We start from the raw sequence: 21,204 nt of genomic DNA, 5'->3' as shown, positions 1-21,204 counted from the left end.
GTAAACATGATTTACTGTCAGACTAAAACCCCAAACTGTACTGCTTGACCTCTCAGTAGCACAAATTATTGTAAGTTAAGTCAGGCTACCCTTTCCCTTTTCCAAAATCTTTAGGAATTTTCTGCGGTACAGACCATTTACGTCTTCTGTTTGTCAATGTAGGTACAAATATGAGTGTCAGCAAAGATGTGAAACACCAAATCATTTCACTGCCTTCATATTTGCTTTCACCCAACAATTTTATACAGGATATCAAAATAAGTGATGGCTTACTAGGGCTGTACTATGGCTTCCTACTTGTGTTGAGAAAGCACTAAGTTCTTCAGATTTAAAGCTGTGCATAAAGACCAGTAAATTACAGGTTATAAACCAAGCAAAAAAATGTATTAAGTTTTTGTTCAAATGCTGCCTGTACCTCAACTTTAAGTGATCCTTTGTGTATTCCTGAGCTGCTCCAGTATGGCTGATATTATTTTCCCAGTACATGACATGCAGTCTTCCTTTCTCTCTTGTCTTCTTTTCTAATTTAGATATTCTCTTCCAAGGTAGAAAATTTTGTCCTTTTGTTGTTGTTTCAGTGAAATTGAGCTATAAGACAGCTCAGAGAGAAATGAGAGTTTCTGGAGAGATGGATCTAAAGCTTCACTCAGGCCATATCATATTTCATTACAAAAAGATTTGAATCAGCAAGGTCTGCCTCATATTGAGATTTAGATTAACTGCACCGTGTAAACATGAATATGTCCAAATATATCTCTTTCTTGTTTCAGGTGTCTTCATGAATCTTTCTGTTCACTCATCAAAGGATTTTATATATGTATGAGCTACAGTCAGTTTCAGGGGCAGGGAGTACTTTCCCCCCGTGAACTTCGGTTGTGGGAGAAGTCAACAGGAGGCTGATTATATATACACAAGTCTTAAAACCATCTTTATGCCTGGTGCATGCAGCCTTGCCAAAAACAAATAGATGGTCAAGTGCATCACAAAGGAGGAGACCAGTATCACTGAAAACCAAGGAATTCATCATTACAGTGAAAATTCTTAGTGTACTGCCTCAGCAACTTCCTTCCTTAATTAGTTCCCTTAATCCACAATGAAAAGCAGTGGAATTACTGCAATTACATTTTTTGTTCCTTAATTAGCACCTCAATGCATGCAAATAAAAACTTTTTTTCTTTAATTGTCTTTGAAAATATATCTCCATCATAGATTAATAGCATGCCTTAACTGCCTCACTGTGATAGAGTTTTGCTGCCTATGTTCACAAATATATGTGAAAGGTTTGCAGCTTTGCAATCTTTTGTGATGAAAGACCCTGTTGTTTTTAAATAACTACCAGAAACGTTTTACTGGTGAATGTGCTGTAAAGCATAATGTGGACTTGGTGAATGATGAAACAGACCTAGTTTCTGACTGTTGACTTCTATTTAAAGAATTATTATTACTTTTAATATGACAATCAGAAGTAGCTACTACAAAACAGTAACTGAATTAATGCCCTTTTGGGGAACTGTGAATACAGAGAGAGATCGATGGAGACCTCAGGAGGGTTCAGTGCCCACATTCCCCTTCTACTCCTCTGGGATGGGTCAGACTGCTTCTGGAGAGGAAATGGGGTTTCTGTCATACTGATCTTGCTTTCCTGGATATCCTGCTTTCAGTTAAACGTCTACCACAACAACATGTGGTTAGTGACCCACCTTTGAACTGCAAGAGGGTACTGCAACTTAGCAGTGCTCATGGGCCAAGGTCTGAGTCACGCTCCACATCGGAGCGTGACTTACTGAGGGTGAGTTAAACAACGGCAAATATGTCTAGCAAGGAATGGATTAGTATGTCTGGAAGAGAGTAAAAACATGACCTATGGGTGAGAAGGGGAATGTGAGCTAAAAGTCCGAGGTTTGAACAAAGACAAAAGGCAGATGGAAGAGAAAAAAGAAAAGGAAAGTGTGCAAATGTGAATAACTATGGGAAAGGAGTTGCAATATTACTAGTTTTTGCTGTTGTTTGGGGGTTTTTTTGGTTTGCTTTTTTTTTTTTCCTGCTCTCACTTCAAATTGCAATGCTCCTGACATTTTTTTTTTATGTTTGTCAGATTTGGAAACTAAGACTCTCCAGGGTGTGAAGAGTGAAAACAGCCTCAGCACCACTGGCTCCTTCCTTGTAGAAAATTCTAGCATTGATTTCCAGAAGTTTCCTGACAAGGAGATCTTAAGAATATCTGGACCTCTCACTGCAGACTTTACTATCAAGGTGAGGGTCATTGGTCATTGGTCACTGACATCTTAGAACAACATAAAGTAAGACAAGAAGTACGAGAAAAATCAAAGAGATTTTTCTAATCTTAATTTTCCCATAGATGTTTATCACAAAGCCTAATCCAGGCTATCTCTTGAACTCCACACGTAATTCTTTATGGTTGTATGTCTAATGAAAGCCTCATGGGAAACTCCTAAGGAGAGAGAGACTGCATTTATGTCAAGAAAGGCATAGCCAATATATGCCCTAAAAAGAAAAGATGAACTCATTTCAAGAAAAGACTGATTACTTTCTATATGCACTACTGAGATACTTATAAATCAATGACATGCAGTTATCTTTGTCTGTGATAAGTAGAAAGATACGTCTTTGGTCCATAGTTTGTTGGGTGTATACTAGTGTAGTTGCACAGAAGACTGAAAGAAAGTGAAAAGTCCTCAAGCTCTAAAATAAAGGGATAACTTTGCTTGAGAAGTCATGGCATCATTTTGAAGTTCTGCTTTTAGTTGCACTGGCAATAAGAGGAAAATTGTTTCTTCCCATTAGAGCATTTCTATTCTTCCAGGTAATATAAAACACATTGCTGGAAGCAATGCAAACATTTTGTGGGAAAACAAACATACAGAAATGAACATTTGGGAGTTGTAACAAAATAAATCCTTTTCCAGTAGGTCCAAGGAACCTGAAGGATTTGAGCTGTAAAACTGCAAAACCTGTATCATGTCCAGGACTATGTAAATTTTTCACTATGAGCCCCAGAGGTAGATGACATTTGCTTTAACCTAGAGCTAATGGCAGCTAGAGGTTTGCACAGTGAACTGGAAAATGTCCTAAGTGATTGTCCTGGGTTAAGGTGAGCTGTGCTGGAATGGGTTAGCTTGGGAAGTAGCACAGCCCTGCAGAATGTCCCCTATCCATCATGGTATGTTAGCAGCCGAAAAAGCAAATTAAAATTTTCAGAACTCATTCACAAGGAGAAGCCTGGACTGAGGAATATGTTCCTTCCTCTTTGAATGGCAGAACAACAACTTGCTAAAATAGATACTGTTCAATTCAAAATATCTAAAATTCATTTGCCTCTTTTACAGATGATACAGAGATGGCAAACATCAGTGCAATGTAAACCGTATTTCTCACTTTATTTCTGCTGTCTGTGAATGTCTGGCAGCCTAGTTATGATATGTTTGTGGGAAACAGCTAATCACATAGACCAATTGTCTTGCAATGGCAACAGGAGGGTTCTACTCTCTTCCGTATCTTTCCACGGCTGTCTTTTATGATAGGGAAAATATCTCTATCCCTGAGTGCTTGCATTTCCTTCTCGATCAAAGCAAGGTAAGAAGTGCTGGGGAGATCAAAGGAGTACTCTGTATAAATTATGACAGTCCAACCAATGTGAGTGTACAAGTTGGCTAGGTGTGGGCAACACAGGCACTGCTGAATTGAGGTGAAATTATTATGAGTTCTGCTATGTGTTTGTACCTTTGAAAGTCAAAGTAACATGACTCGTTATGTGTTAAATCTGTTGTCTTTTTTTTTTTTTTTGATATAGAAAAAGACACCAAACACCCCTAACTCACTGTTCATGGTTGTAGGATCTTTTCTAAGATTAGAATTAAATTTTGCATTGGATGAGGCACTAAAAAATACACTTCTCTTGAATCACAGTTCATTTTTAATCAACAGCTATAGGAGATACTTTGGCTATTACTTCATGCAACACAGATATTATTCTGCACTATTAAATTATTTTTCTAACAACGTTTTTTTCTTCTGGATGTTTATTTTGTTAGATTTTACCAGATATAAGCATGTACAGATGCATGTACAGCTGCATGCAATCCAAGATGCTACCTCTCAGTCATGTCAGGCTTGGAAATTGTTTTTCGTACTTGCTTTATCCATGATGATTTTCCCTTCAAGTTTTGAAGTTAAAGTACTTTTCTTTGAAAAAATCAGAATAAATATTTCTCTGTGGTGTTAGTAAGCTTTCCTTACAAAGTGGGATCTCTTTGAGTTCCTGGGCCAAGGCAGATTTTCATGCAAACGGATCTAAATGAATTTGTAGATGTAGCAGAAATCTAGTTTTAGAATCATTGTTCCCAGAATTATTCTTGTAATGCTTTTCACTTGACCCTAAATGCTCTTATTCAGACAGGTCAAGTTAGACACCTGGATATAATTCAGAAGTAGAAACCCAATGTGAGAGTTGATGCTTAACTTTCCTTATTGGTAACACAAAGTGCTTTAAAATTGCAAGAAAAAACCTCATGCTGTTCCTGGAGGAGCTGAGTTGTATAATTACTGGATTTCTTTGCTGTGTAATAATCAATGGTACATTCGTCCTGTGCAAAACTCTTTGCAATCTTTTCACAAGATGTGTAAATAGTGGAAATAATTCAGTAAAACTGCTGTATTTAAAAGGAAAAGTAGTTATCACAAAATTGAAGCAGGAGCAAAGCTTTTCTTGTTCTTATTTTTTATACTGATCATTTGAGCAAAGCTTTTCTTGTTCTTATTTTTTATACTGATCATTTGAGAATTATAAGTCTCCACTGTAAACTTTAATTTTTGAAAGAGAGAAGACCTGGCAAATGTGCCAGTAAACTTAAATCCCACTAGAACTACTTTTCCTAAATTCTGATGATTTCTCTGTTTTGATGTTTTCAGTACAAAATTCTGGGTCTCTTGAATAGAAATGCTTCTTTCCTGTAGCAGAAATGTGTTGTGTTTGACATAATCCTGAAGAAATTAAGGTCCACTTTCATTTGGAAATGTGTTTCTATGCTCTAGAGATAAGAGTAGTAATATCACACATGAGGGCATGCCCTTTATGGCAGAGCTGCCCCTGATCTGCTCTGTTGCTGGTGTCATGTTTATTCACTTTTCTGTGCTAAAACATCTCCTGTTGACCCTAAACAGAGAATCTTGGGGTACTCAGTTCATGTCATGCATCTGCTCTCCTTTGAGCAGGATGAAGCAGTACTGTCAGACAGGATCTACAGATGGCCATTTAATGAGAGCAGACTTCACCTGATGACTGTAAATATGAAATGCACTACTGGCAAATATGAAATGCATTAGTGGCAGGGTTACAGGAACCACCAGTAGCAGCTGCCAGTGAAGAGTGAGGCTGGCAAAGCGCAGCCTTCTAGGATGTGCTTCACAGACTGATTGTTGCGCAGCTAGGGCCTTAATCCTGTGGCTGAGGTGTGAGCCAGCAAAGACCATTGAGTTTAAAACAGGGTCTAGTGAAGGGCATTATCTAGGCTTGGGTTTGGTTTGGAGGATAAATAATTGTAGGCCTAGATCTAGGCTGGACTGTGTTTATTTTGGTTTTAAATCCCTGGTATTGATGAGGTAGTCATAGTGTTTGCCCAGACCAAGTCCTTTGCATGAGGGATGCATAAAGTTGAATTGCACAAATGTTCATCTGGAGGCTTTTAGAGGTATTTAGATTAGGATTGCATTGTATTGATGTTGTCTTTTTGTAGTGCTAGGACTGACAAGCCTTGGCTAAGTGCTGCTGCCAGAAGAGACTGTCTGGGTTTTTTTTGTGCTGGTGGCTGGGGTGTGCTGCTAGCTGATTAAGAAATGAAGTGAACTGGGTTCACTTGGGCAGAGTTACTGCTGAAATTAGGGCTTTGGCCACCAATTGTCCAAAAAGTCATAAAATACATCTCAAAAGTGGATGGTGAATTACACAGAACTCTAGAGCTAGCCAGACAGCTGTTGGCTCAGCTGCAATCTAGCACTGGCAGAAAGTACTGGTGAGATAAATGCATTTGATAACAGTCCAGGTTAGCAAAAGAAAATAAGTTTGGGACTTAGTCTAGACTTCCTGGGACTTGCAAGGGCATGCGGGAGATAATGAATGTACAGGCAGCCAGCTGGCAGAGAGGTTGATGGGCCTTGTCAGTCTAGGGCCAGGATTGGATTAAATATTACTTTGAGCAAGGAGCACACAGTGATTTACTTTGTGGCATGAAATAATTTATTTTAGCGCTGGCTTTAAGGCAGAGGCCAAATGATGCAAATTTGCTTGAGCAGCAAAGAGCTACTGTTTATGGTTCACATATTGTTGGATACTGGAGGTATTATCATACAAGGATTGGGAGTGAAGACAGTAAAGATCTTCTGTGCAATTTAATTCTGATGCTGGCAGACATTTCCAGAAGGCATTATACCTCATATTTGGGAGAAGGCTTCCTGTCAGGTGTGAAGTGTTGAATCTTGGAAGCACTGACAGTCGGGGATTAAGATGGTGCTCCTGGAAGTAGATGAGATAGAATTAAGGCTGAGTACACAGAAATAGTAATAGTTAAAGTTTGGTCTGATTCAGCTTTTGTGCATCTAGAAGAGATACATGGAATATTGTCAATTTGTTCTGAAGCAAAAGTACCTCTTGAGATATGTGTCTTCCTGAGGTCATTTTGGTGCACTGCAGATTGGACTTAGCTGGAAGCATGTCTGTATCAATGGTTTTTATCAACCTATGTTTATATTCAATGCTTCTTTTCCAAGTAATAGTCATAAAAATCACCCAATCTGATCTCCTCATATCCAAAAAATATACAATTTTTGTAATAATTTCTAGGTCAAACTCACAAGTAATGACCAGCCTGAAAAGAGATGCAATCATTAATTATCTTAACTAGATCTTGTGACAAGTTCAAGAAAATTAATTTTTCTCCTCTCTTGGCAAATGAGGTGAAATTTATGGAAAACCATGACCTAGATCTTTTCAAAACAATGTACAGCTTTTATTTCATATCAACCTTTTTTTCTGTTCACTATAAATTACTTCAATTAACAGTATGTAGAACATAATCATTTTCCTAATCAATATATTTGACCTTTAGGCCTTGCAGTGATTTCCTTAGTGAATGATACACTGTGTAAAATGAGGAATACATCTCATTGTTTAGAACTTGGTGCAATACTTCCACTGATTCTTTCTGGTTCTCCCACTCTGAGAAACAGGAAATTATTACTACTGTTTAGCTCCTTTCTCCTTTACTTTTGTAATTGATATATCTGTCATGATAATTTGCCTCTTTCCTAGTGTCTGCATAGACTTACAGGATGGTTTGGATTGTAAGGAACCTCAAGGATTCTATAGCTCCAACTCCGCTGCCAGGGCAGGGACACCATCTAGTAGATAAGCTTGCTCAAAGCTACATCCAGCCTGGTCTTGAATATTTCCAAGAATAGAGCATCCACAATTTCTCCAGGCAACATTTTACAATGTCCAACCATGCTCACACAAAATAATTTCTTCCTAATCTCTAAACTAAATATACCCTCTTCCAGTTTAAAACAAATGTTCTTCATCCTGTCTCTACATGCCCTTGTCAAAAGCCTCTCTCCAGCTGTCTTGTAGCCCCTCTAGGTACTGAATGACTGCTGTAAGGTGTACTTGGAGTAAATTCCCCAGCTGAACTACCCCAACTGTCTTGATGCCTTAAGAACCTAAAAATGAAACAACACACACTTTCAAGATAGTATTAGTATAGGAGGTAATATGAAGGCTGGTCTTTATTGGAGGCCTCCAGGAGCAAATGTGGAAAATGTCCACAAAAGCCCACCCACACAGGGTGAATACAGATTACAGAATACTGAATACAGAAGTTTAGCAAATTAACCTGACAAAAATCACAGATTAGGAGCACCAGTGGTGATGCAATTCCTCCCCCAGTCCAAGCCCCTTCTAAATCCTCCCCGCTTAGATAGGCCTAAAGTTTTTTGATAAAAGTGTGTCTGGAAGAGCTGGTTTTTAGCCCCAGTTCCCAGAAAGAGCCAAGATAGGATGCGAGCTTTGGAACTTGCTTTGTCTTTCTTGCTTAGGAAAATACTGAAGGCAAGTTACAATAATAGGCTACAAAGCTACAAGTATATGTGTAAAGAACACAGAGAATTTACAAAAGAGAAAGACAAAAATCATAAGGCATCAGTCTCAGCCTTTTCTCATAGGAGAGGTGCTCCAGCCCTCTGGTCATCTTCATGTAGCTCCTCTGAACTTGTTCCAACAGATCAGTGTCTTTGTTATGTCTTACTCGATTTAAACTTTACTTTTATCAAAGATGTTCCATGAAAAGTTTATTCTTATTTCCATTCTCTGTTTTTTTCCTGGTTTCACTGTGATTATACAGCCACAATTTTTAAAATACACATAAAAATGTAATTTGTGACTAGTGTTTAATTACAAATAAATTTCCTGTCAATAGATCTACAGTTTAATAAAATGTAATAAAATTATTTAATATCTATTTTTTATAAAGAGATATTTTTACATAAATATATATGTCGAAAAAGAGTGAACTTACACTCTGCAATTACTTGAAAGGAAGTTGTAATAAGGTGGGGGTCAGTCCCTTCTCCTACGTAACAAATAACAGGACAGAAAGAAATGGCCTAAAGTTGTGCCAGGGGAGCTATAGATTGAACACTAGAGAAAGTGTCATGGCCAAAAGACTGATTAAATGTTGGAACAGGCTACCCAGGGAAGTAGTGAAATCATCCACACTGAAAGTGTTCAGAAACTGTGTAGATGTGGTGCTTAGAGACATGGTGTAGTGGTGAACTTGGTAGTGTCAAGTTAGTGGTTGGTCTGGATGATCTTAGAGGTCTTTTCCAACCTTAATAGTTTTATGATTCTGTACACATTATAATCAGGACAAATGGATTTTACCTGGCTGTGTACTTTTCTCTCTGTTTTTCTTCCTTTCTGCAAAATTCTATTGGTATTTTTAACTGACGCTGCATCCTGAGCTGATATTTCCAGGGGAATATCTAGGGGAATATCTAAAACAACCCTATTATGATTCTGAACAGTAAAAGCTAATGTGGACAACAGTTTTTAAATAATTAGCGTATATAATTAATTGGGGTTTCCCATAGGCGTTATTTCTTTTTTTACTGAACTCCAATTTTAGTCTGTCAAAACTTTGGGTGCTTTCACAGATGGTTTCCATTTTAGGCACCATTCATAAGCTTTTTCATTAGCAAACTTGGTAAGCTCATGATTGACCCTTTATCCTGCTCATTTGTGCATCTGGCTAACTCATGCCGTAACATGTATCCCTGGTGGATTCCACAGTCCTTCATCCATTGCAAGAGCAGGTTATTGGACCATTATTTGTTACCCAGTCATCAGTTCATGGGAAGATCATCCAGGAGGATCTGTCTAGGAGCTTTGGTGAGGGACCTAGGAAAAAAATGTAGAATAATAAAACTACCTTTATTTTTTTTTTACAAAGTCCTCAGGAAAGTTATCTTTCTCAGGGTACTACTGAAGTTAGGTTTTCTTTTTACATTCTATCTACTCACCCAATAACTGAGCTAGAAGATATTGGACTGAAGTTTTGTTCATTAGTCACTGTGCATTGCACCTTCTGAACACTGTTAAAAATTTCTGTCTATATTTATATGTTTGAAACCACAGTTTATGCGTGTAAGTAGACTGCATATGATCAAATGTGGTTTGGATTTGTTGTTCCTGTGCTCAACCAGTACATCATTTGAAATTACTGGGTGGATGCTGTTTGGATCTGAAGATGTGTTACCATTAATTTTACATACTTCTTTAAAATAGTGCTGATCTGAAATGCACTGTTTTAAGGCAGTGGAGACAGTTTCTTAGCCATGTAATTTTCTATTGCTCTGAAAAAATGCTATTTGTAATTTTTTTCTTTTCTTATTCTGAAATTTTTGTTTACCTATATTTCTTAAAAATCAGTCACTTTTTAGCTCTATGAAGGCTTGTTGCCAAGCTTGTTCCGTTTTCACAATTTTAATAATTTGTGTGTGTGTAGCAAAAAATGCCCTTTCAATTTGTTAATTTTATTTTTATATAGTATCTATCACAATAGGATCCTCTTTTTACATTGATTTATTGGCTATTGCCATTAATAAATTAAGTTTCATAAATATTCTGCAGTGATGATTAAGGTGGCTTATTTGAAGGTGAATTCTCTTACCCTGGTTGTTGATGGTGGTGAAATGGTCTTTCCACAGTGACTGGGATGTTGTTATCAAAGCAGAGATGCAGCATGTCTGGTTTTGGGGTAGTTGGGGTTGCCTTTTGTTCCATGGAACAATTTTGGTCTTCTCATTTGAGAAACATCCATATTTGTTGCACTTACTAGTGGGTTCTCTACAGGTTGTCAATTGTTATAGCTGCTACTGCAGATTCCATTACTGCCAGCTATCCTAGCCAATCCACTCCAGTGATTTTCTCTTTTTTTCTTCTTTTGGGCAGAATAATGGAACTGCTGAAAGATTTGAACCTTCTAGTTTTCTATTTTGGCTTTGAGAGAGAGTTAATCTAAAGCTTTTTACCAGATTTATCACCTAAAGGAATACTGTTTAATCCAAGATTGAGGCAGAGTGAGCAAATTCCAAGTAAGAGATACTTTGTAAAATATGTAAATCAGTGACAAGGTAATTTCAGAGTGATTTCTCTGGTTGATTTAGAGGCTTAAATTGACAAACAAGAGATGGAGCTGACTTTCATAAGAGGGACAGCCCTAAAACCAAGCTAATCCAACGCAAGACTATCACAGTCAGGGAACGTGAATGCAGAAGAGGACAGTAGATATCTTCCCTGGACCTTGAGGGCAGAAATCCTTTCAGCATTCCAAGGGAATGACAAAACAAACTCAGAGGTGTTATGGGGTAGTGCTGTCTTAAAACCTATGCTTGAAAGCCTTCAGCATCTCTCATTATTTACATTTATGTGCTTTTTATGTTATTTTAAACAGTCTTGTAAACTTGTTTTCCCATGACAATGTCTGGCTTCTATTTCCTTCAAGAACAAATTATTAACAGCAACAAATCTCTTGTACATCCTCCTTTATTTTTCAGTGCAAGTTATCACTTGCAGTACTGAAACAGCAATACAACCAGCAATATTGAAGTACTCTAGGTAGAGTATTTTTATACTGACATGAGAAGCACAAAATTACATTTGTCAGATTTCTCATTCATTACTTCCAGTAGTATCAATCTGATGATTTGGTATGTGGAACCTGCAGAAAGCATTCATGATCAGAATTGAAATCTGAATAATAATATGGGAGAATCCATTAGAACTTATCTAATAACAATGGTGGCATGGAGCCAGTGCGTAGCAGACCAGATCAAGTTGTGTAAGACAAAATTTGCTGGAGCACTTCCAGAGGAGGATGACAAAGCTGTGAGTGGCCTAGAGAGTAAGTCCTATGAGGAGTGACTGACAGAGCTGGGGTTGTTTAGTCTGGAGAGGAGGAGGCTCAGGGGTGACCTTATCACTCTCTACAACTGCCTGGAAGGAGGCTGCAGCCAGGTGGGGATCTGTCTCTTCTCACAGGCAACCAGGGACATGACAGGAGGACACAGGCTTAAGTTGCACCAGAGGAGGTTCAGGTTGAACGTCAGGAAGAACTTCACTGGAAGGGTAGATAGGCATTGAAATCATCTGCCCAGAGAGGTGGTGGACTCACGATCCCTAAAAATATTCCAGAAACAACTGGACATGGTACTTAGTGCTGTGGTTTAGTTGGCATGGTGGTGTTTGGTCAAAGGTTGGACTCCATGATCTGGGAAGCCTTTCCAACCTTCGTGATTCTATGATTCTGAGGTACAAAACAGTAATTCCCTTTCTCTGTCCCCATTTTGGAACACACACACACATACGAGAAAGAAATGGTGTCTTTCCTCCTCATCTACCCTCAACTGCATACAGTGAGAACATTTTATTGAATACACTTTTCATGGCTCAGCTGTACAAGTAACACTAATAATTACTTGGTTATGACTGCTGGTTATAAAGTGCTGATTAAATTTTGAAACTATCCAAGTAAACCACTGCAGTTTTGTAGGTCAGGCCATATGTTCTTCAGAGAACAAAAAGAAATGGTTCAGGCATACACTGCCAAAATTAAGCAAGAAATGGTCAGGCTTTTGGGAACTTTACTTGTTTGGTTTTATGTGAACTAATAAAATTTTGGAGCTATAGGAAAAACCAGGAAAGTGCAAGGGTGAAGTCAGATGTTGCAGTCTCCTGTTCAAAGAGCAAGTCAGAATATCTCAAAAAGATTACACAACTTTTGTGTTCAAATTTTTATTTTCTTGTTTTCTTTTGACTTTCTGTGACGTGAACCAAACCAAGTCTACTGAGCAACAGTTTGTACTTCTCTTGCAGCATCCTAGGCAGGAATTAGAAAAATCAGTGTAAAAGAAGTCTAAAAGAGGGCTTGTTTTTTTTTCCAAGGTCTTTCAACAGAGAAAAAAGATATCTCTGTTGATAGTGACTGTAGGCTTGACAGTGGATATTCTGAAGACTGTAGTTTTAACCAGTTCCACAAATGACTGGTGTTATTCTTTAACTGGTCAACAGCCAACTGGACATAAGCCAGCAGTGTGCCCAGGTGGCCAAGAAGGCCAAGGTGACAGAAAATAGTGACAGAACAAGAGGACATGGTCTTAAGCTGTGCCAGGGGAAGTTTAGGCTAGACATTAGGAAAAATTTATTCATTAAAAGAGTGATTAAGGGAATCACTTTTTGGAATAGTCTGCCCAGGGAGGTGGTGGAGTTACTCTCTGGAGATACTTGTAAAAGGACTGGACAGAGCACTCAGTGCAATGGTTTAGTTGATGAGGAGGTGTTCGGTCATAGGTTGGGCTTGATGATCTCAAAGGTCTTTTCCAAACTAGTTCATTCTGTGATTCTCTGATTCTGTGAAACTGGTAAGGGCTGCTCTGATGTTAGGAATGCTCCAAATTCCCCTGAAAGTTAAAGGAAGGCGAGTATGATATCTGGGGAGTTGCCATGCACAAATGCAGGGATGAGTGCTCTGCAAGATCTAGGTACTTCTGACTTCAGCTATCAATAACTTTAGATAGGATTTCATTTCCAAATATAACCATCAGTTGCTATTTTTTCTATTTCAGTTATCTAAGTGTGCAAAACTCATTGTTAATTAGAGGACTAGCTTAAGCGTCTCAGGTGATGGTCATCTCTGTTTGGAACTTCTCATAGCTACAAGGATGTTGCTAATACTGCAAGGGTAAAAAATTTCATCATACTACAGAGCTGAGTATTTCAGTGTGTGGGAGATGGCCCTGTGCAGCCAAACCATGATATTTCTTACAGCATTTAGCTATCAGTTCTCACTCTGAGTTTTTCAGGGCTCAAGTAGCTCAAGTTTTTTCCTGGATAAAGATCTTAGCTCTAACAAGCAGTAAAACAAAATGAAAAAGAAGTTTTTGCTATGTGGAATCACAGGTTATTATTCCTCTTCTGCTTACAATGCCCCTTAAAAATATACAATATTGTGTATGCTTCTTTTATTTGCTTATTTTGTATAATTTGAGCTTATGACTGTGGCTCATTGTAATTCTTCCCCACCTATGTTGTTATCATGGCTGTTTTAGTGACTTCCTCATTAAACTGGAAAAGATGGTACATCTGTCTTTTTTCTGTGTCAAAACAGACAGATAACTCCAAACATGCAGGAATAGTCTGCAGAGAGACAGGAATTCTTCTTTCTTCCTGATTCTTTTTTCAATGTAAACTCCTTTTTTCCTCCCCTTCATTTTATAGTAGCCCATGTGTGAGCTCTTGCTCTGTTCTTAATGATTCACTGCAGACCGTACTGCTGAGTAGATCTGAGTTTAGGAATCACTGATGATCCTTAATAAACAAAGAGTAGAAGCAGAATTGTCCCCAGAGAATGCCTTTCCTGCACATTGAGATCAGAGACCTCCCCAGATGGCTTCCAGCACAACAGAACGTTTTTCCCAGGAGTGCCTGAAGCTTTCATGAGCCCGGAAAGACGTTTCTGAAGTGTGTAATTAATGCACCATCCCCACGCAAGGAATTAAGTATCCTGTTTCTGACATACACATTCAAACAATATTGATTTGTTCAAAAGGCCTCCCATTTGCTGAAGCAGTTGTATTGCTACAGCTGGTTTGGGTTTTTTTCCTTTTGAGAATTGACATCACTGTTTAATTAGAAAAGGGCAGCCTTAGCCTCAGTGGACTAGACCTCATATACACATCAACATTCTTGCTCTCCTCCTGCTCTTCAAGATATATCTTGGTTTGTAATCATGTTGCTGTCCATCTACAGGGAAAAACAAAACAAACAACCCAAGTTAGAAAGTTCATCTCAATTTGTCATATTTTTGCTTCTGATTCACAGACCATTCTTTGACAGTGTCTCTTGGTGTTTGGAAAGAGAGAAGAGTAAGGGGAAAATGATGTTTCCAAAACTAGGAGACCCATTTGAAACATGAGAGGAAAAAAAAGGAAAAGGAGGCAGTGGTCAAACAGTTTAAGCTGTCTGAAAAAAAAGATGGGAGGATTGCTCCTGAGAGCAGCAGTACTGTCTTGGACAAGGGTCCATCCTTTCTAGATGTGATTTGGCAGTTTTCTCTGCTGTGATAGCATTATGCCACTGATGCAGAGATGCTCAAGCAGCAACTGAAATACTGCGTCCTAGGACAAATAACCAAATAGGAGAGGTTTTCAGTAGCAGATTTTTGTTCTTCCCTTCCCTTTTTTACTGGGCAGGGTGCAAGTGGTGCTGCTTTACCAGTGTGAAAGTCTCTCCTATTGCAGTCCTTGCACTACAAACTCTTGTTAATGTGGAACATCCATTCAGCACACTTAGTACTGAAAGCATGCTAGCTTTTAAGCTCAGGTGGCTTGTAGGCTCCACGGACAGTTTTGCAGACATGCACTTAGCCCCAGGCAGGATTCCATGCCTATGACTGAAGGAAGCATTTTCACAAGCAAAATAAAATAAGCAGAAGAACATACTTAATAATAATGACAGTGCCACAAAGGAGAATGAAATAAAGACCTCACCTCAGGAAAAAAAAAAAAGGTGAATTAAAGTTTTTATAGTGTTTATTATTTTTCACAGCGCAGCCTCACATGTTTTACTCTATACTATCAAGTGTATTGTAACTTTTCAGAAAATGTTTTTTGAGAAACATTAAAGATCTAAAATCTATGTCCATGTGTCAGGGACAGTAGATAAGGTAAGGTAATTTTCTAATTCAGCAGTCCCTATCCTCTGTCCCTATAAGATTATTCAGTAGCACTAATCATACATTTGCCATGTACTCATTATTTCAGAATGTGGTCTCAAAACCGTCACTGTTTATTATGAAATTTCTTTGACTGTGTTTTGAACCCCAGATTTTGCCACCAATCAATGCTTTGGTTTTGTATTTAGCTTTCCTATTGCAAAGTACATCTGGTATTTCATGAAGCTTCAAGATGTCTCCAATCTGCAAGATGCTCGTGGTGGAATACTTCTTCACAGCATTTGTGTTAGGTTCACTCTTTGATATCAACTCTTTTTCAGATCCATTATGCTGGTGCTGCTGACAGTTCAGTCCAGTTCATCTTCTACCAGCCGATCATTCACAGATGGAGGGAAACTGATTTTTTCCCTTGTTCAGCATCCTGTGGTGGAGGTAATGAATTACCACTGTATTTCAAAAGCTGTCATCTGCATACATGACCTTTCCCAACTGCTGCCCTGAGTTTTGGGCCTTAAAAATAGGCAAAATGTAAAAATTGGAATAGTTAGAACTAAATGAAAGGCGGGATTTAGCAACATCATAGTAGCCTGTAGATTTCAGCATTGTGCCAGACTCTGTAGATAAAGGACATGTTGATAGCTACATATCTGCATTTAATGCTATAGCTGTCAGACATAAGGGCTGATGGGATTTGGACCTGGATTTGGTAAAACAAGATGTCTCCATTTGTCCCTTTTCCTACCAGCAGGAAATATACTGCTGGAAATATACTTTCTCTATACTGAAACTAAGGGCACAATTCTTGGTGACTAAGAAACCTCAGCCTTTGTTTTTCTTTGCTTTTTCTAGACTTCTGAATTTTTGTTTGACCATACTGGTTATCTTCTGTTTCCTACTACATGTAATTTACATTGCTGTTTTCAATCTGGCCTGTAAAACAACATCTGGTATGTCCAAAAGCACTGAAGCAAGCTGAAATTAGTTTCTTTTTTCCAAACCAGAACTTAGATACATTTCAGAGCCAGACAGGAAGAACATCACATCTTATATTATTTATTCCTCTGTGTATCGCAGGTTATCAACTGACATCTGCTGAGTGCTTTGATCTGAGAAGCAATCGGGTAGTAGCAGATCAATACTGTCACTATTATCCTGAAAATATCAAGCCAAAGCCAAAACTTCAGGAGTGTAATCTGGATCCTTGTCCTGCAAGGTCAGTTGGCTTTAATTTTAGGGAGACTGAGGTCTAAAGGGGTAAAATAAAATAGGAGAATATTCTGTTGCTGTTTCTCACAGTGTCATTTATCATACCTTATTTAACCTCTCTCTCATTCTAAGAATGCACAGTGTAGAACACCTATTTAGCACCTTCATAGAGCAAAGACTGATTTGAAATGGTTGTTTCTTCCCCTCAGAATGTATTTTGCCTCATTAATTGTTACCAAGTATGAGAAAACAAATTCTCTATGATACCATCCCCATGCTCTGAATTCATGTGCTGAATACATGTCTCTTAAGTGTTAGCGAGATGGAAAAATTCTTTGCAGGAAAATTATTGTCATCACACTTAGACAAACAATTTTTATTGGTTGGTTTTTTTTTTTATTTTCTCCCTAATGAAAAGCCTGCTTGCATTTATGGCAGCTTGTAAAATGTAATGAGTGATTTTGATCTAGTTAACAATGTCCTTTGGCCCTGCATGAAAGTCTGATCTCTGCTGCCCCCAGAATCACAGAATGGGTCAGGTTGGAAGGGACCACAGGGGGTCGTCTGGTCCAACCTCCCTGCTCAGGCAGGGTCGTGCCAGAGCACATGGCACAGGATCATGTTCAGATGATTCTTGAACATATCCACTGAGAAAGACATCACAACCTGTCTGGGCAATCTGTGCCAGTTCGCTGGCACTGCACAGTAAAGACATTCTTCCTGGTATTAAGGTGGAACTTGCTGTGCATTCTTCCTCAGAAGAGTAACATAGTAAAATAGTAAGATCAGGTAGTCAGATTTTTCATGTATAAGAAAAGAAAGAAAATCACAAAAAAGACCAATCCTTTGTTGCACTGATTGCCCTGAACATCAATGAGAGTCCATCTGCAGCCACTCAATAAGCAGCAAGCATTTATTTGTGCAATCTAAATCTTTTGGTCGTCTTGTGTGGATTTTCTGAAAGGTGGTTTAGCATTACCCAGCAGACAGGACAAGGATGCCCTTAAGCCATATTATCACCAGCTCCTTTCCCTCTAGGCTTGTTTCTTACCAGCTTTGATATTGTGAGTTCAAGCAAGTGTCACTGAAAAAGTTGCTGTGTCACTTCAGATTTCTGGAGGTTGTCAAAGAGAAAAGATGTCTTGATGAGTAAAAGGATACTTAAGAAACTTCTGGGGCTATGTATCCACCTGACTGAGGATGGTTGCTGCCCAAACCAGATGTACCAGCTTTAGAGTACCTAGGCATTATCATAGCAGAACAAATCACTCTAAGGCAAAGATACTTATTACTTCTTATAGGAAGTTTTCACTGAAGTTCACTGACTTTTTGGAGCTAGCACTCAGATTTCTTTGTCATTGAAGACACCTTTACCCGCAGTGTATTGCACTTTGCTCCTGTAAGCACATTTGTTAGAGACAGATGTCAGTAGAGGCCAGGTATGATCAGGTAGAAGGCCAAAACATGAATGTTTCAGGAAAAGGATTGTTGAAAAATATGAATCACTGTGGAACCTATCTTCTAGAGTCACCTATCACAGTCTCAATGAAGGTAATTCTATGTAGTTGCTTTATTTTTTTTTTAATTCTAAGATGATATCTTTTTAAACCTAGTCTTCTGGGTCAAATATGTAATTTGCCTCTGGAATTTTTGTGGTGGATATTTTCCATACTTTCTCAATGATTTTAAATAATATATTCTCAAATGGTGATGCAGATGGCTACATGGTATATGAGAGGAAAGAGGAAAAAAATAACAGCTGGACAGATGTCAGGAAGCAATTTTGTTTTATATAAGACATAACAAGGCAAAGTTGTTGATATAAAGACCCTGAGGGGAGGGAGAGTCATTTAGAAATACAGCTATGCCATCCCAGAGGACCTGCCTTTTTGGAAACGTCTTCACAGTCTGCCAAATTTCAAATTACTATTTTCAAAAGTGCCTTTGTAAAGAATTCAAGAATCAACAACCCAGATGAAAAAGAAAAAAAAAACAGAGGAAATCCGTGGTAACTTCTGGATTCCTGATGATTTCTTACAGTAGGGAAGAGGGTAGATGAAGCAGAAACACAGGGTCAGAAGTGTGGACAAGGAGGGTGTCTTGGCTCTGCAGTGTCTGTGCTGTGTGGGGGCTGCTCTGCTCCACCAGTAGAAAACCAAGAAGTTAATTTTTCCTGGCAAACCCAGTTCCAGTGAGGCATAGCTGATTAGTGGTTGCTGACTGTTCCTATGGTGTGTTAATGAATGCCACAGAAAATAATCATTGAAGACCATAGTGGCACTGAATAAAGAAACTGAGAGTGGTTGCTCTAAACACTAAACACTAAAATTTTCAGCAAAGGGTAAGAAAAGTTTAAATGAATACCACAAGTATTGGGTGAGCCTGCAGTAAGTTGCCTCTTTAGGTTTAGTGCCTAGAAATGTTTACTTTATTGTGCTTACTGTGGCAATAATAAGCAGTATTGCTGGCATCATGAATAGCAAAAAAGCTTAGTCTCAATAAACATGGCAAACTATGTGGATGCTTATTTATCAAACACATATAACTTATACATACTCATTTTCCAGGTTAAGTAGAGGCAGGCACATATACTGTTCATCCAAGTCACAGCAGTGATTTGTGTCACAGAACACATTGAGTGCCTTTTAATTCCTACATTGCATTGCTCCGTTCAGCCTCTCTTATCAAATCTGTTTTGCATCCATAATAACCAACAAAGTGAAAAGGAAAGATCTGTTTGTTTACAGTCCATTATGATTTTACAGCAGTCTGCCTTTGACTGGCAAAAATAAATCTATATGCATATTACCTACTGATATAAATAGCAGCCAATTCAATCTAGTCCACTCCCCTTCCATGGGGCAAAATCCAAAATTAGTATTTCGCCTAATTAATTGAGCAAAAATCTTGTAACTACCCAAAACTTCACAGACTTGAAGGTATTTTTGGCTTTCATCTTTATCCTCCTTTCTGGTATATTCTAGTAAAAAATTAATGGATTTTTTTTTTTTTCTTGCTTAGAGAAAAGGTTTCTTCAGATTTGACTTAACTGGGTGTGCTAAACACTTAGGACAATTCTTAAGTGCTATAAGCAGAAGATAAATTTGCTTCATAATTCCAAGGCAGGCTTCCCTCCAAAAAGCAATTTTGACAAATGTGAAAAAGGCTGCCACCCCACTTATCATTCACTCACTCACCAGAATACCCTCAGTATTATTTCTAGATATCATCTTCAGCTTTTAGGCGGCATTCTGCAGCCATGCCATTCTGCATTTTTACCGATCTCCCATATTTTTTGCCTATTGCTGCTACATGTTAATGTGGGAGTTCCTGAGTCACAAAAAGTCTATTTGTGTTTTTACCAGGAGATTTCAATGTCATATAAAGATTGCTTTCTCAATAGTGTTTTTCGTTCGTAAGTAGGTTTTTAAAGTATCCAGTGACATACCACTTTTAAATGTTTAAGCAGCAGACATTGGCTTTTGACAATCTGTAAAGTACTAAGAGCATATAAAAGGACATATATAAGCATATATATACAATGTACATAGTATTTCAGTTTCACATTGATAGCATCCAGAAACCAGAAAGGTGACTCGTACTATAATTGAGAAGTACTATTTCACTGCCTGCAAAAGTAGGCACTGAAACCAATGTTGCATGCACCCATGGTGTTACTGTCATCTATAGCTCACCATTCCCAGCTCTCAAGGGAAAAGGTAGTAGATCCCCAGAATAAAACATGAGAGACATTAACAGAAACCATCTCTTTGAGGGCCTCATTAACTGTTTCTCAACACAGAAAATGTTCTTGTAGCACAAGGAGATAATGTCACAGTGTGGCGTCTTCAGGAACCACTGAAATGCAGTATCACATACCACCTTAGTGTCAGGATATAAAGTGTTAAGATGCAATCTTTAGCACAAGATTGTTTGTCCAGTGATAATCATGGCTTTCACAGAGATGCTGGCTTGGATGCTAAACTGTTGTTTCTGGTGGTGAGCACTTTCATATCTTCCAGCACAGCCAACCCATGCAGATCATTTACTCTCAGGTCTGATAGATGTCAGTGAAGGCTTAAATCTTCACATGCAAGTTTGATCAGGAAAGAGGTATAATGGGTGCAGCCACCTGGGTTATTGCATGGGCAGCTCTGCAGCTGTCAGTAGGACACCCCCAGCAAAACAGAGCCCTCAGCAGAAGTGGAGGCTGTGAGCCAGAAGCACATGAGCATCCTGCAAAGGCTGGGCAGCAGCGCAGCAAGGTGCAGGACATCAGCACGGGAGTGGCAGGTTGTCCCCATGTGAGTCACACCACCCTGAGGCACCTTGGGACCAGATGTTCTTTCTCTCTGCTGGCTCCTCTCAGTTTTAGCACCCATGCTCCCATTTGGCTCAACAGGTTCTAACCTGAGACTCATCAGCATGCAGGAGAGAGAGCTGGGAAAGGCCGGCCTTGTCAGAAAGATGGAGTTATCAGGGAGGTAGAGGAGAAAGGTACTTGAGCTTAAAGCTTGTCATCTGTGCTAAATCTGGTTAAGCAGGAAAAGGAGCAACTGGGGAGGAGTTGACCAAACTTGTCTTCCAAGGAATGCAGCTGTGGAAACTCGTCCCAGGGGAAGGCTGAGTGTTTGCGGAGATGGCAAATCTGATTGCAGCACTCTCACCTCTGGCATGTGCAGCTCCTAGTCCAACCATA

The 21,204-nt window shown here is 38.8% G+C and overlaps 1 protein-coding gene across 1 annotated transcript in view; it reads left to right on the top strand.

Annotated features, from left to right (window-relative positions):
• The window catches only part of ADAMTSL1 (ADAMTS like 1), a 179,912-nt gene that overhangs the window by 63,176 nt on the left and 95,532 nt on the right, over positions 1-21,204 (top strand). Inside the window, exons 8-10 of the mRNA XM_031056859.1 lie at positions 2,096-2,253; positions 15,620-15,731; positions 16,374-16,512. Of these exons, the coding sequence (XP_030912719.1) occupies positions 2,096-2,253; positions 15,620-15,731; positions 16,374-16,512 (409 nt within the window). The remainder of the gene's footprint in view (positions 1-2,095; positions 2,254-15,619; positions 15,732-16,373; positions 16,513-21,204) is intronic.

This window comes from Geospiza fortis, unplaced genomic scaffold (assembly GCF_000277835.1).
Source record: "Geospiza fortis unplaced genomic scaffold, GeoFor_1.0 scaffold12, whole genome shotgun sequence".
NCBI classification, from domain to species: domain Eukaryota; kingdom Metazoa; phylum Chordata; class Aves; order Passeriformes; family Thraupidae; genus Geospiza; species Geospiza fortis.
The sequence above is the reverse complement of the archived record's forward strand: the minus strand, read 5'-3'. Positions and strand labels throughout refer to the sequence as shown.